This window comes from Camelus ferus, chromosome 10, assembly GCF_009834535.1.
Source record: "Camelus ferus isolate YT-003-E chromosome 10, BCGSAC_Cfer_1.0, whole genome shotgun sequence".
Classification (NCBI taxonomy): Eukaryota; Metazoa; Chordata; class Mammalia; order Artiodactyla; family Camelidae; genus Camelus; species Camelus ferus.
Genome location: NC_045705.1, coordinates 49,971,968 through 49,988,168, shown reverse-complemented (window position 1 = coordinate 49,988,168; position 16,201 = coordinate 49,971,968). Strand labels below are relative to the sequence as shown.

Below are 16,201 nucleotides of genomic sequence, written 5' to 3'. Positions count from 1 at the left end.
CACCTAACAGGAGTGCATACGTGTGTTCATTAAAAGCATATCCAGGAACGTTCAGAGTAGCCACTCTTCATAACAGCGCTCTTCATAATTTGGAAACATTGTAAATGTCCATCAGTAGAAGGGGTAGATGGTGGTGTTTTTCATTCAGGGGAGTACCCTGCAGTAACAAGGATGAATGACCTGCACACCACAATGTGGATGACTCACACTACCTGCTGCACAAATGCAGCTAAACACAGAGGAATCAACAGTGTATGACTCTACTTCTGCAACACTCAAAAAACCAGACAAGACGAATGTAGTGTTGTAGGATCAAGGTTACTCGTGTGAGATGGGAGATGCGATTGTCCTGGAAGGGAGCATGCGTGAGAGGGCTTCTGTCTCTTCCTCTGGGTGCCGGTTACATGGGTGTGTTCACTTTATGAAAATTAATCAAACTGTAAACGTGTGATTTGTACACTCCTCTGAACATATGTTCTACTTTAGTTTTATGTAAAAAAGTTAGCTCTGACAGCTTTAAAACTCATACTTTGTTGTGATCGTTTCTGACAGCAGGTTGTCATGATGTGTATTCTTGAATACCTTCACTCTTGCTGCTTCCTGTCATTATACCTACAGGTCATCCATCCCCAATTAAAACTAATTAAATTATTTTGGAAATTCCAAGGGACAGTGGTGTACCAAAGGTGAGAGGGTGGGACAGGTCTGCCCCAGGTGCAGGCATTAAGGAGGTTCATTGTAGAGAAGCTTAGATGGAAAAGCCATCTAAAAATAGTTGTCATTTTTATTATCACCCTGTGCCCACAGTTCTAAACAATGCTATTGGTAAAACATTCCTCAAAAAGAAAAAAGTTCTTTATTGGCTTAAGACTTAAACAATTGGTGAAATTAGTGTTGGTTTTTTATTTCATATATACATATACATGTGTGTACTTCAAACTAGCACACTGACATTACTTATCCATTACTTACTCTTTAATAACACATGTTACTGAAGACTCAGCCTTGTGCTGATTTCTAGTGTAAGTTCTGACAGTTTCGAATCATTGGAGCTGCAGTCCCCACAGTGCTGCTGTCTCTAGGGTTAAACAGCAGATTTGGAAATTAGCGCAGTGATTATGAAGGAGGCAAAGCAGAACTACAGTTACTTCATTTCTGTCGTGCTCTCTTCAAAACTTTTGGAGGTTTTGTATTTAAAATTTAGAACAGTGAAACAGAGTGCTGATTATTACTGAAAGTAATTTTGTCAGATAAAGGGAAGGGGGCGGTCTTAAAAATGATCCATTCTAGATGTCAGTCTACTAGGTTCGTTGCTGCTACAGGACAGCCCTTTTCACCAGCATTACGTAAGCATGGAAACTCGTAGACACGGAGGCCTGAAAGCTGTGAAAATTCTCAGCAGTTTTGCTAACATCATATGGTGAATGCCATTGTAAACTTGGGTAACATTTAAAAATGGTATGTATAGATAGATTATTTTGTTTATTTATTTCTGTGCTTGCTTTAGATTTTAAGAGTCCTAGTTTGTTTACATTGCAAATCTTTTGCTTGTCAAAAAGAATGCTACTGAAGGGAATAAAATGAAAAATAGACTGTTAAAAAAAATGAAAGAAAACATTGTGCCTAGGGCGTTGAAGTGCAGTTCTTCAGAAACCTCCCTCCTGGTTAAATCACCGATGTAGGTTGACATTGATAGTGTTTAAAAAATAACCTAACTTCACTGCACTCTCCCGTTGACTCCCCACCCTTTGCCCGTTTCCCCGTGCTCCTTCCCACATTCCACGCCTGACACCACAGACAGCAGACTGCTCTGGATTGTTCATCAGTCCTTCACAATGGTTTGATTACATCAAACGAGTTTAAGTTGCAATATTAGTTAGCAATGTATTTATAGCCTGTTAATTCTCTTTTTCAAAGCTTGGGAATTTATTTAAATTTGAAGGAAAAGGAAAGTCAAAGTAATTTCTAGTGCAGCTTCTTGCTCCCCATAACTCATTGCATTGTTACTGGGAAGCATCCTAAATATTCATCAGCAGAGGACATGTTAAATTATGGTGCATCTGTGTAATGGAATAGTATGCAGCCACTAAAAATGTGGCTGTCATGTTTTTTAAAGGGCTATTCTTTTAAAAACTGGTATTCTTATATCAAAACTATGTGAGTTCTAAGGAACAGTTATATATATGTACACACACACACACATATGTATATATATATATTTTTTTTTAAAACCAAGTTTAGAATGCTACAGTTTATGCAGAAAAGAGGCACCATATGCTTGAATATCTCAGTTCTAAATATCACTAAAAGGACATACAGAAACATAACACTGGTCACCTGGGGAGGTTGGCAAGTTCAGGGTAGAAATAAAATGTACACTGTGCTTACAGTTTGATTTTTTTTCTTTACTTATCACATGCATGTTTTTACTTAAAAAAAAAAAAAGCTAAACCTTGTTGGCACAAACTACTTCATAACAGTAAGAGCATCAATCCCTCGGAGAACACCACTGGTCAGCCTACGCTTGCAAAACACCTGAGCTGCTTCTCAGAGCCGTGTGTTCTCAGTTGGTAGCGGAACCAGGCAGCGGCCATTCTCGAAGGCACACTCTTTGTTCACGACAGGTGGCAAGTGCCCTAGAAGCCTGGATGGTAACCCAGTGTCAGAGCTCCTGTATGCCTAGGAGACACGTTGGGACCTTTTTCCCCTGGAGGCTGTTGCCCACATAGACCCTCTTCATCCTTGGATAGCTCAGATCTCAGGGTGAGACCTTCATCGATTCCCACTAAGCTGCTCTTTCATGGAGCCAAATGCCAAACCTTTGAATGTGAGAAAACACACCTGGGTATTTTTTTTTAATTATTTGCAGTTTATGCCCCATATAATTCCAAAAAGCAAAATTTGAGGAAGTGTTACTAAGTTTATGGATAATATAAAACTGGACAAGTACAAGTAAAAGCAGATTGGAATCCAGGAACAGGAGCTGGACACAGGTTGTTAGTGGCTATTAGAAGTACCTAGGATAAGTTAATTACTATAGTCAAATACTTAATTTTGCTTTGAATTTCTTGGCACATAAGAAAAGGGAATATAAAGTATATGGTCCTTTTTATTTGAAGCCAGAAAATCTGAAGTTTTGCCTAAGGAAATGGACATTTTCTTGATACTCAATTCAAGAAGGAAATTCAAGTGCAGATCCTTATTAAAATATATATATATAGGATGACTCAGGTTTTCATGGTGGTTGGTGCCTGTCAAGGTATTAAAACGAGCGAGTCCCATGTGCCAAACCTCACCAAACATAATCTCATTGTGTGTTAGATCTACCTCTCTCTCTGCTGCCACCCTAGCAGTCCAGGTATCATCTCATAAGGGTTGCTTTCAGGCCTCCTGACTCACCTCTGCATTCCCCCACTCTCTTCTAGAGTCTCCAAGCTTTGGTTGGGGTGCCTTTGGAGATTGCAAATCTGATGCTAAACTGTCACTGTCCCTAGCCTATGTACTTAAAACTCCTGTGTCTCTTGGTATTAGGATGTAAGACTCAAACCCTACCACCTCCCCAGCCACCCTTTCTCCCTTGGTCTCTCTGTCCCTGACTTTTTTAGTCCTTGTTTCTGGCCGTGTGCACTCTGGACATACCCTCTCTTCCAGCACACTCCACCTGTCTGAGCCAGTTTTTAGTACCTTTGACATGGTAGTAATTTTCTGTCTAAATTAGGGCTGTTTTCTGTACATATTTCCCATATTGAGTTGCAGTCCTGTATAGTCTCTAGTATGAGCCTCGCTTAGTAGGTAATCATAAAAATATGGTAAGTGAGCGGGAATTTGTATTACTTACTTAGCATCTTTATAAGCCAGTCTTTAGTAGGAACCATTTCCCCTCTGGATGATGTAATTTGTAATGAAGTTTCTGTTTTTGCATATATAACAAATGGCCAGTCTGCCACAGATTCTCCTGTTCTTTTAAATATATCTATAGATTAGTGAATGTAAATTCAGTTCATATACTGCTTTCTGCACATATTCCAAAGACCTCATGAATCTTTTATTACAAGGCTATACAGTATTGTTCTATACTGGATGGAAGAAAGTAAAATGAAATAGATACATGTAGCATGTCATTATTTCAAGGGAAGGCTGCCCAAATTAGCACTCTGTTAAAAAAAAAATAACCAAAAGAAAAAAAAAAAAAGAACATAAATACAAAACAGAAACAAACTCATAGACATAGAATATAAACTTCTGGTTGCCAAGGGGGGAGGGGGGTGGGAAAGGATAGACTGGGAGTTCAAAATTTGTAGATAGTAACTGGCATATGCAGAATAGATAAACAAAATTATACTGTATAGCACAGGGAAATATATACAAGATCTCGTGGTAGCTCACAGAGAAAAAAAATGTGGCAATGAGTATATGTATGTTCATGTATAACTGAAAAATTGTCCTCTACACTGGAATTTGACACAACATTGTAAAATTACTATAACTCAATAAAAAATGTTAAAAAATTTTTTTTGAATAACTGATGGTCCATAGAACTTGTTTCTAGCCAAGTGTCCTCTTGGAGCCACCCCTGCCCTCCAGCCCAAAGGATGGAGGTCTTATGCTGATGGTTACTGCTTGTTGCCATGACCCCTGTGATGAGAGAGTAACACCCACCTCCATTTCATTTCCAACAGGCCGATTTAAACTGCAATATTCAAGATGATGCCGGGGCTTTTTATGGTGTAACCAGTCAGTATGAGAGTTCGGAAAATATGACAGTCACCTGTTCCACCAAAGTTTGCTCCTTTGGGAAGCAAGTAGTAGAAAAAGTAGAGGTAAGTTGGCCTCTGTATACAGGAACCTTCATTCAGGGCAACCTGTCGCCTTTCTTTAAGCCTAAACGCGGGCAGAGAGTTTTACTTTTTTGAGGTCTTCTCCTCCCCCTGCCACCCTTTCTCCCATTTCCCCTACCCCCATTATTTCTAAAAAGGCAAAATATTTGAAAGCAACTGAAAGAAGGCCAGGAGAAATCCCAGGCCAGCCCTCCCTGACTGTGAAATCAGCCCAGCCCCACCAGCGTGTCAGTCCTGCAGGAGGCCTCGTGGGGGCCCCATGTGGGGGCTCTCAGAGGTGGCCCCTGCCTCAATCAAATGATGCCTTTTCCACCCCAGATCCAAAGGCACCTCCCAACACCTTGATAACAAGCAAGGTGGCCTCCACTCATAGGCACTTGCCTTCCAGAACCTGGACTCCTTTCGTTTGGTATTGTTGCTTTTGCCATTTCTACTCCCTTCATCTTAACTGTTTTAAATATGTTTCTGTACATACTGGGACCAAGCACCTGGTTATGGTTTTTATAGTTCATGCCTCCCTCCCTTTCAGAATGTGGGTGTTCGTTTTACCAGGGTGGGCTGCTTTGTGTGAACAAGGCTTGCAGGTGATATTTCATTGAGTCATATTTTCCAGTGTCTCCTACCATCCAGCATATCCACGTTCAGTGAGCAGTTTTTGTTCACAGATGTCCAGCACCTCTTAGGGCTGAGAGACCAACCTGACCGTGACAAAATCTTTGAGGGAAAGGATGCACTGGGTCGGGAGAGGGAGCGAGGGGATGTTATTTTTTAAGACTTTGGGCTGAATGAGGAGGGTTTGGGATGCCGCAGGCCCTCATAGCTTCCTGAGCACAGGGTGGGCATCCTGAGAACAGTGCTAAGAGGACGTAAATGAGTTGACTAGATGGTCAGGGTGAGCTTACGGGTTATGAGCTTTACTAAAATGCTGGCAGTGGGAATCCAGGATGAGATTTTGAATGGAACTTTGAAACTGACTGGCTGTTAAAAGAGGAGGAAGAGTCAAAGGCCACACGTTTTATGCTCCGAAGGACAGTGCAGCCTCTAGCAGAGAGACGTAAATAAGAGGTTCAGCTGGAAGTAGTAAGGGTCTTGTAGATGCGAGACTAGAACTTGAGAGACAGGTGAAGGCTGAAAAGAGCAGTGGGGAGTCCTCAGCGCTAAGGATAATGAAGCTGTGGGAGGGAGAGCTAGCTGCAGAGAGGGTATGGGAAGAGCACAGGAATGAAGTGTAAGTCTGGGGAGCAGCCATCAGCCCTGGGGTAAGTGGGAGGGAAACAGACAGAAGCAGAGGACAAACATGGATGGGGAGGGGGTAACCAGCTCCACGCAGTGTCTAAGAGGCCCGAGGAGAGGGTGGGTGAGAAGGCAGCTGTGTAATGAGACAGGGCTGGGAAACCTAGAGCCAGATGACCTCCATCCCTGCTGAGAAGGAGGAAGCAAAGGAACCTGTCGGTGGCTGGGGACACAGAAGGTTGGTGCTAGACATAGGTACCAAATGGCCAAGTTGTCCGGGCGTACCTGTAGATAGACTTCCTGCCCGGACAGGCACCGGTGAGAAAAGATGGACCGGACGAGTAACTCAGTTTCCCAGGTTTCAAGTTACTCTTCTGCGTGTCCTCAGATAACACACCCAAAGCTCTGTATAAGTTCAGGGAATGGGGAAAGGTTGCCTTTGACTGATGGAATCCCAGGAATTTTCCTGCAGAAGGTGCTGTGACTGGCAGGTGGAGTTTATCATTAAGCCTTTAATCCACTTGGAGTGTATTTCCGTATTTGGTATGAAATGGGAGTCTGCTTATAGTTTCTTCCAAATAGATGGGCATTTATGTCAAAGCCATTTATTAAATGATTCATCTTTTTCCAACTGAATGGATCTGTCCCCTTTAAGTTACTGCAGACCCTGGGAACTGTTCCTGGAGTCAGTTCTGTTCCACCCTCTCTTTACCTCTACCTGCCCCAAGATCGTGTTAATGTGGTTACAGCAGCTTTGTAGCATGCTCTGGCATCTGCTGGGGCAAGTCGGTTCACTTCTCTTCTTTTTCATGTGTTTTCTGGGTGAGACACCAGCACTTACTCTTCCAAATTATGAGATCATTTTTGAAATGTAAAGAAAAACAAAAATCTTGTTTGAGCAATCTAATTGTAATTGTATTAGATTTAGATATTTTGGGATACATTGATACATTGTTGATCCTAAATCTTTCCAATCAAGAATCTATTTCCATTTCCATCTCATTTTATCTATTTTAATAACATTTTACAGTTTTCATACAGGTTTATCCCTTTCTTGTTAAATATATCCCTAAATATTGTATAATTTGTTAATACAGTTTCCAGTTTCTAGATTTTAATTACTACAGTAGAGGAAAGCTCCTGGTTTTTGCATATGTATGTTCCTTCTGGCCATCTTTCCCTATTCTCTTACTGATCTCTAGTGGTTTTTTTCCCCCTAGATTCTTGGGTTTCCTCTGTATATAATCTTAGCAGCAGCAAAAAGGAAAGACTTTATCTCTTCTTTTCCAATGTTTATGCCACTTTCATTATTATTTTTCTCACCTTCTTTTCATTTGCTAAAACTTCCAACACAGTTGTAAAAAGAAATAAAAGAAATAGGTGATGGTGAGTATCCTTGTATAGTTACTGATGTTGGTAGAAAGATTTTAGGTGTTTTGACATTTGGGATTAAATTTATTATTGATTTTTATAAATGGTCTTTGTTTTATATTTAAGTGCTTTCTTTCTATTCCTATTTTACTTAAAGTTTTTATTAGTATTAGCTGCAATATTTTGTCGAATGCCTTTTTAGCAACTCTTACTATGTGATTTTTCTCCAGTTTGTTGACATCATGAGTTAACACTTGTCCTGTGTGTGAACCCCCACAGCACTCATGAAGAAAGTCCTGTTTAGGGTACTTTGATGCTTTGTTTGCTATTCTACATAAAATATTTGCATCTTATAAGTGATATTAGTTTATACTCTTATAATCTTTTTTTAATCAAATTTCAGTATTGAGTGTAGAATAGTTAGAATACCAACTTTTTCTGTGGTATAGCATAGTTTGAGTAACATTGAAAATAACTGCTCTTTAAAGGTTACATGAAGTTTAACTGTGAAACCGTTTGGTTCTTGGACCTTTGTCAGTGGCAGATTTCTAAACAATTTTTAGTCATTTCCACAGCAATTGACCTATTGGAATTTTCTACTTGTTTTCAATTCAGAATTAGCAATTTGTGTCTTGCTGGGAAGTCATGCGATCCTATGGGTTTTTCTTTGTGTTTATTGGTTGATTAGTTGGTTGGTTGATTGACTGATTGATTGCCATAGAGTTACATGGAGTAACCTAATCCATATGTAATTGTGGTTTTGTCTCTTTTCTTTCTTCTTTTTCTTAAGCTTAAGAAGGGTTTATTTATTTTATTTTCTCTTTTTAAAGAACTAGTTTTTATATTCTGTCTACATTTTAAATTTCATTTGCATAGATACGAGCTTTTATCTTTATTACTTTCCAATTGTTGGTTTCCTTCGGTTTCTTTGTGGTTTGGGTTTATTTTGTGGGGGCTGTTAATTTTTTAAGACATGTAATAAGTTCTATAATTTTTCATCTTTCATGATGAAGACATGAAGCTACTTTCCTCCAAGTATAGCTTCATTGAGTCCCATAAGTTTTGATGTAAACATTTTCTTTTTCAATACTCTTTAGATGGCTCTTAATTTCTTTTTAAATTCCTTCTTTGATGCAAAGTATCTAAGAGTGTCTTTCTTATTTCTGAGTACATCAGTGGGATTTTAAAGCTGCATGTATGTGTGTGTATATATATATATATATTTTTTTTTTATTAAGACATAAAATAACCAATAGTCAGGGGCTCATGATCAGTGTGAAGCAGGGAAATTAGGTGCATTTGTTGTTGGCCTGTGAGGCCTTATCACAGTACAGTTGGTTTTTTGGGGGGGCTCTTTGAAGAATTGTGACTGGCTGGGCTTGCTCTCACAGATCTTTGGGTAGAGAATCATTAAGTAGGCAGCTAGATTTTTTTCTGACTTTTGCTAAAAAACACCTATACATCTCTTCTTTAAAGCTGTCATCTTTTCAACTTTCTAAAAAATTTCCAGAAAAATAATGGATTCTGAGTATGGTGTTAAGTTTGGAGATAGGATTTTTTATAGTTAAGTAAACCACAAAAGTTGTGCAGCTTACAGCAGGTGATTCGTGTTGAAAAAGTAATACACTTTTACAGGCAATAATCTCTTTTTTGTGTGTTTTGAAGTCCAAAGTATAAAAAAAATGCTCAAATCTTTTTCCCTCACAGACGGAATATGCACGGTTTGAGAATGGCCGATTTGTATACCGAATAAACCGCTCCCCGATGTGTGAATATATGATCAACTTCATCCACAAGCTCAAACACTTACCAGAGAAATATATGATGAACAGTGTTTTGGAAAACTTCACAATTTTATTGGTAACTGGTCTCTTTCCTGTTTTGTCAGACTTAGCCGTGAGGCTGGTGGGGAGGGTAGGCCTGAGAGGCACTGAGGCCTGGGCCAGGGGGACTGACTGGACTGTTGGGTTGGGCCGCAGGGGTCAGCTGAAGTCACACACCCATGGGGCGAGCTTGGTTTGGCTCCAGTCTGTGGAAGAGAAGGGGTCTCATCTGGCTGGGCTTGCTCAGCTTGGCAGAACCGGAATCAGGGAAGGAAGGGTGGGGGTAATAAAACTTAGTTCTCAGCTCTGGTTGCACATTAGAAAGTCCTGGAGAACTTCTAAAACTCCTGATGCCAGAGTTGCATCCCAGATCAACTGAATCAGATCCCTGAGGATGGCGTCTGGGCAGGTGTATTTTCTAGAGTTCCTTGGGCAATTCCAGTGCTCGCTAGGTTTGAGTCTCAGCAGCACCGTGGTACACAAGTCTCACGTGAGGCACAAACTGAGTCAGCAGGTTTGTTCTTGAACCATACCTTGACTCATTTCATGAAGGATTTACAAGGCCTTATTATAAGTTACATACATTAATATAGCAAAATGTAAACTTCCAGGACCAGGAGAAATAGAAACCAGAATACAATAGCATAACTAGGAGTGGGGAGAGAATATCCATGGGCTGAAAAGTCTGGTCAAAACGTAATGGGCAAGGGGGATGGCATAGCTCAAGTGGTAGAGCGCGTCTTAGCATGCATGAGGTCCTGGGTTCAATCCCCACTACCTCTGTTAAAAAATAAATAAACCTAATTACCCCCCCCCACTGCTAAAAAATACTAAAATAATACAATAATAAAAATAAATAAAATATTTTTTTAACAAAGGAAAACATAAAAAGAGTTACCATTAATAAGCAAGCTAAGACTAGATATAAAACAGAAGCATAAAAGATACATAGTCTCAAAGAAAGTCTTAGCTGTTTCTTAAAAACCAGTGAGTCTGTTTCAGCATATTAAGGAAGATGTCCTCAAACCCTAAAACCCTACATCGCAGCACAACCAAGGGGAATATGACCTGGGAAAATTTTAGGTGTCTGTCTCCCACAAAACCCATGTAACTACATTGACTAATATGCTCGCTTGGAGCATGTGACTTCCATCCAAAGAACTTACCAGGTTAAATTGATTTTAAAACGTATCATTAAGCAACTATATAAATTCCTTTGATTTGAAGAATTAGTAGCTCTCAATAAATACCTGCAAGAAATAATTTTTTTTTTGTAGGAAAACTGAAATTAAGCCAGCAATCCTGGATAATAAAAATGAAGTCATTTCACTGATAAACAGTAGAAATAGTATTTTCAGCACTTCCTCAGGGGTGGGGTCCATGAACCTGAGCAGGATGATAGCTGCTGGACATAGTTGTAGGTGCTTTACCAGGTGCGCTGGATACAAAACTCGCGTCACCATGAGCGGTTCCAGGCCTTACTGGCTGGCGGGCTAGACCCTGGTTTCATCAGGATGATTCAGGAATTGAGGTGGCTTTGTAGGTTTGGGGCCTTAATCGTGGCAATCAAACTAAGGAAGACAGTACCTGCACTGTGGGCCAAGGATTCTGATCACCTTTTGATTCATATTCAGATAGACAGGTTGCTAGAGATTTTTTTTCCTCCTTTTGCATATCAAGCATGAAGCCTAAATAGAATATATTCTTTTATAGAAAGTTTGCAAAAAAAGTGAGAATTCTCTTAGAGGTTCCAGGCACAGTGCTGAACCTTTTGTAGATATAATATGAAATTCTCACTGCGGAACTGTGAGGTCATTTTCCCTCCCATTTTATGGATAAGGAATTTTAGGCCTCCCTGAGGTCACAGAGCCAGTGATAGACATAACTTAAGATTTGAATTGATGGAAAAGACACTTTGCAGGATATTTCATGGTCATAGGATGAGAAGACTTGGGTTTAGGACCCGGCTCTGCTTTATGATGTTGGATAAGTCATTTAAAGTCTCCAGACCTCAGTTCCCTCCATCTACAAATGAAATACCCAGGTCTGCCCTCTGCATCTCAAAGATTATTGAGAATGCTTTCATTCTTTCAGCTGAACTATGGAGAGATTGTATTAGCTGCTGGAATACAGTGCAAATAAAACACAGTGCCTGTCCTACAGGAAATCTGGGCCTGGCGGGGGGGACAAGGCAGGTAAATAAACAATGACAATGCAGGGTCATGATGGCTGCAGTACCTGTGAGACAGACCTCATGGAGCACAGAGTCAATGAGCCACCTGAGCAAGCCCTGGTAATTGAAGTAAGGTGGGGAATTCTCAGGGATGTTAAAAGATGATGTTTAAGGTACCTTGACAGATAAGCAGGTATTTTTCAGATTTGCCAAGAAGAGGACCGTTCGTTGGGTGCATACTTAGGTGTCAGGTGCAAGGCTGCAGTGAACTAGACAGGCGGAGCTGGCGTCCTGGAGTCGTGAGGGAGGTGGGCATTCAGCAAGTACAGGCGATCACAAAATGAATGTAACTCAACTCTGGCCGCTGGCTGGTGGAAGTGGGAACATGGTGCCAACAGAGTGTGAATAGGAGGATGTGACCTAGTTCAGGAGGTCAGGGAAGGCTTCCCTGAGGACGAAACAATTGAGAGGTATCTGCCAGATGAACAGGCAGAGAGATAGCGAAGAATACTGCATGTAGGTGGGAATGCGGGCAGGTAGGGACTGTGGCCAGTGTGGGAAGAAAGAGGAGGGCCCAGAGCAGTGAGCTGGCCAGGTAGGAACAGCCAGACTGGGCACAGTCTCCTCCGCCTTGTAGGATGAGAACAGGTTTTCTCTTCATCCTAAAGATTTATAAATTTAAAAGAGGCTATTCGGTTTTTAAGCAATTTTTAAGAGTGTGTTGTCAGACTTATATTTCTTACAAGGTTCCTGTGGCTGCTGCATACAGCTGGAACTGGTGTCCAGCAAGGGTCGCTGCTAGTGGAGGATCCAGGTCAGGTTTGCTGGTAACTTGGGCTGTGGTGGTGGGAAGGTAGATGGATTCAGGAACTATTCAGGAGGGAAAGGCATCAAGACATGGCATTTTTTTTGGATATGGCATTGAGGGAGAGAGAGATTTCAAGGATGGAAAGCTTGGATACTTGGAGTATTGGATCTGGGAGGGAAGTGGCAGGGAGTGAGACTAGAAAAGCAGGTGGGTACCAGTACTGAAAAAAATATTACCCGGGGGGGGAAATAGATAATCCATCACTGTATCAATTCATTTGTCAAAGGGTCTTTGGATTCAGGTAAAAAAGGGAGTTTTTCCTTGTCATTAGTATAACCTTAAACAAATTAACCCCCAGCTTCCTCCCCTGTCAAAAGGGGAGTGATATAGCACCTGCCCCTAGAGTTGTTGTATTATATGAGATACTTTCTGTAAAGCATTTAATACCAAGTAGATGCATAATAAACAGTGAATAGATGGTGGCTATTACTCTGTGAATTTATGTTCATTCAGCAAATACAGTGGACCGTTGAACAACACAGGTTTTAACTGCATGGTCCACTTTTATGCAGAGTTTTTCCAATAGTAAATGCTACAGTCCTACACAGTCTGCGGTTGGTTGAATCCGCAGGTGCAGAACTGCAGGCAGAATAGGGTGGGTGGCCACAATGGGACTTGAGCATCTTTGGATTTTGGTATCTGCGGTGGGTCCTAGGACCAGTCCCCGTGGTTACCGAGGGAGGACTGTACTTATTAAATGACAGTTGTATGCCAACCACTAAGCTAGTTGCTGGGAAGCGTGGTCCCTGTTCTTCAGGAACTTACAGTCCACTGGACAAGATGGGCATTAAAAAAAAAAAAAGAGAGAGATTCACACCAATCTACAGGTACTTGCAGACAGTGCAGTCTGCTGGGATGGGAAACTACAACTACAGGTACTCTGAGACTTTATCCCCTAGTCAGGCACCGTAAATGTGGATGCCTGAGGGGTAAGGGAGGCTAAATGGGCGGGCGTGAGGAGGAGAGGGATGGATTCAAGCGACTGGACTACAGGGGGGAGGCAGATGAGTATCTCACGATACATTTTGAAAGGTAAAGCCTATGAAACTGAAAAGAGGTATTGTTTGGCATAATTCTAGAAGATCATGGTTGTTCTTTTACTCAGCATATGCTTCGCTGAGCCCAGGCACTGTTGTTAAATACAGCTGGTGAGCAAGACACTCAGGGAGCTTGTGTCTCCCATTGGCTGTTAAGAAGCAAAATTTAGTAAAGTTTTAGGAATAAGGCAGGAGACGGTTCCTAGGATAAATGACTGTCACATGGGACAGAGTTATAGAAAATTCTATGTTGTACAGAAATTCCATGCATCCCCCCCAAAAAAACCCCACACTAATTCTTGTGATGTCTTCTTGGGCTCAGATTATGAGTGAGACCCCATCTGTAAGGTCTTTCTTACATCTGGGAACTAGGCCTAGGTAGGATTTAAGTGGGGCCTGTAATATCCTGAGTTTGTGCTTGAGGGGCAGAGTGAGGCTGGACAGGTCTCTGATAATCCACTTTCTGGACGTGAGACTTTGTATTCCTCTCCAAGTACATCATAGTCCTCATGGCACAGATGGAATATGTTTTCTTTCATGTGGTGTTTGATCCGGATGTACATATGTATATATTTTTTTTGTTTTTTTTTTAACAGGTGGTAACAAACAGGGATACACAAGAAACTCTCCTGTGCATGGCCTGTGTTTTTGAAGTTTCAAATAGTGAACATGGAGCACAGCATCATATTTACAGGCTTGTAAAGGACTAACCGTGGTTATTTATATATATAGATATCTGTATATACACACACACACGTGCGCGCACACACTCTCTCCATGTTCGAACGACTGACTGTAAACCTCACCACACAGGGGTGCTGCCCTGGCCCTGAGGTCACCCTGACTTTTCTAAATCCTGTTTGAGTGAAGTCATTTTTTCATGTGTTCATACTATCATTGTAGCTGTGAAGTTCTGGTACAGTTGTAAAAAGAGAAATCGAGTTGTTTCTGTGTGTTCTTCAGATCCACAGCCCACAGTTCCTCGGGAAGGTGAACCTTAAGAACCCACATCTCTGTCTGCAGAGACCTGTTTCTCATTGTGGTAGAAAAAAAAAATTGAGACAGAGCATTTACCATTGGACATTTACAGCCTTTATACAAATATATTTAGTTGGTTTTTTTTTTCAACATAAAATTCTTGTTTTAAGATACAAGTAAAATTAATCTTTAAATATAAATGTAAATTAGTACACAAAACTAAGAATCTTTAGACTTATCTTTGTAACTAATTAGGGTGGAAGTTATGAAAGAATGTAATTCACTAAATTATTTTTTAAATGAAACTTTTCTTTCTTTTTGAAACCAAATGTTAAAATATAGCCTTAAGAAATGCTTGATAGAAATATCCTAATGAGACAAATTTGTACTTTTTTCCTCAAGGTTAAAACTAATCTCCTAATCCATTAAACTCTTGAAACAGGTATTACAGAGGAAGAAAACTTCACCCCTTATCCTTAACATATATAGTATATTTAAAAAATATAAAATTGTATTGTACTAATGTGATGATTATTTAATGAAAAAGAAAAGATGGCTCTTTTTGCAATAAGTAGATAAATACTGAAAATCTAAACTTACAATGTTTATAGTCTTGTGTGTGCAGTTATATTTTATATGGACAACCAAAATTTTTTTATTAAGACAAGTAAATCTTTGAACCACTAAAATTTAATAACAAAAATTTTAAATTGGCATGAATACTGCACTGTGAGCTGCAAATTATAGAAAACCCTGTGGCTGGGAGAAATTTCATTAACCAAACTCGTAAAAGGCTCATCAGTTTTAGGATCTCTGCTCCCCAGAAAATCGCAAGCATCCTTACCAGCCTGTGGATAAATTATTTCTGGTGATCCAGTGTGCATATTACCCTGCTATAACTATATGTGTATGTGTGTGTTTGTGTATACATATGTACACATATACGCATATAATTATTCAACACGTATTTATTAAACATCTATTCAGTGTCACCCAGTTTGCTAGGTGCTGATATGTGTATATTTTTCAGTCTGTGTCCGTAAATCTAGATGTATTCTCTAAGAACACCCATTTGTTTACTTGGCATCTCTCAATAAGTCACATCACTTGTTTGACTGAGGTTGGAGAGACTCTATCTCTGCCTTTTTCAACTAGGCTCATTTGGGAGGTTCTCTTCCCAGGAGAGATTCAACTTTCCAACCCAAATAATTCCAAAGCATTGTCCAGGCAGAGCTGGTTTGACGTGGCCACATGTCTTGGGGTTCTTCCCATAAGTGCTTCATTGGGAAGGGGACAGGACATACCTTCCAACTTTTCAGAGGAAAGTGACATTTTTATAATTGTCAGGAATATGTTAACATATATTACGTTAAGTTGTGAAACATGTCAAGACTTTTACATCAAGCCAGAAAATAGAAACTTTGTTCTGTCATATCCAAGTAATGTGCACACCCTCTTGCCTGTCCCACCACCTGCTCTGACCCTGCTTATATATTGGTTAGTGTCTGGTGGTCATGAGCATGAGGGTGTGGCTGGCTCATGGCAAACAGAAGAACATTGGACCAAGCCTGACCTCTCCCAAACTCATGACACTGGTCCCTGGGAAGACCAGAGGAGAAAGTGCAGAACTTTCCCCTTTTGGAGTGTGCATCCCTTACATAAGCCAGTAGGATGGTGTGCATCTTCCTTACATAAAGAGACCACAGTTTGTTTCCTGCTGTCAAGTGGGGCTTTGGCGAATTGCCCCAGTTGTGCACCCTTCCATCTGGTCTTCAGCCCAGGCATTAAGCTTCTTCCATGATCATCATATTTACAGTATGTTTCTTTTAGTATGTTTAGTTCTCTTAGTATGTTTCTTTTGCTCCCATCTCCTGCATCTT

The 16,201-nt window shown here is 40.5% G+C and overlaps 1 protein-coding gene across 14 annotated transcripts in view; it reads left to right on the top strand.

Annotated features, from left to right (window-relative positions):
* Nucleotides 1-14,840, top strand: part of TEAD1 (TEA domain transcription factor 1) — a 236,966-nt gene extending 222,126 nt beyond the window's left edge. For all 14 annotated transcript variants that reach the window (XM_032489002.1, XM_032489008.1, XM_032489005.1 and 11 more), the window contains 3 exons: nt 4,680-4,820; nt 9,150-9,302; nt 13,940-14,840. In XM_032489002.1, the coding sequence (XP_032344893.1) occupies nt 4,680-4,820; nt 9,150-9,302; nt 13,940-14,053 (408 nt within the window). In that variant the 3' untranslated portion in view covers nt 14,054-14,840. The remainder of the gene's footprint in view (nt 1-4,679; nt 4,821-9,149; nt 9,303-13,939) is intronic.
* Nucleotides 14,841-16,201: the final 1,361 nt, after the last annotated feature.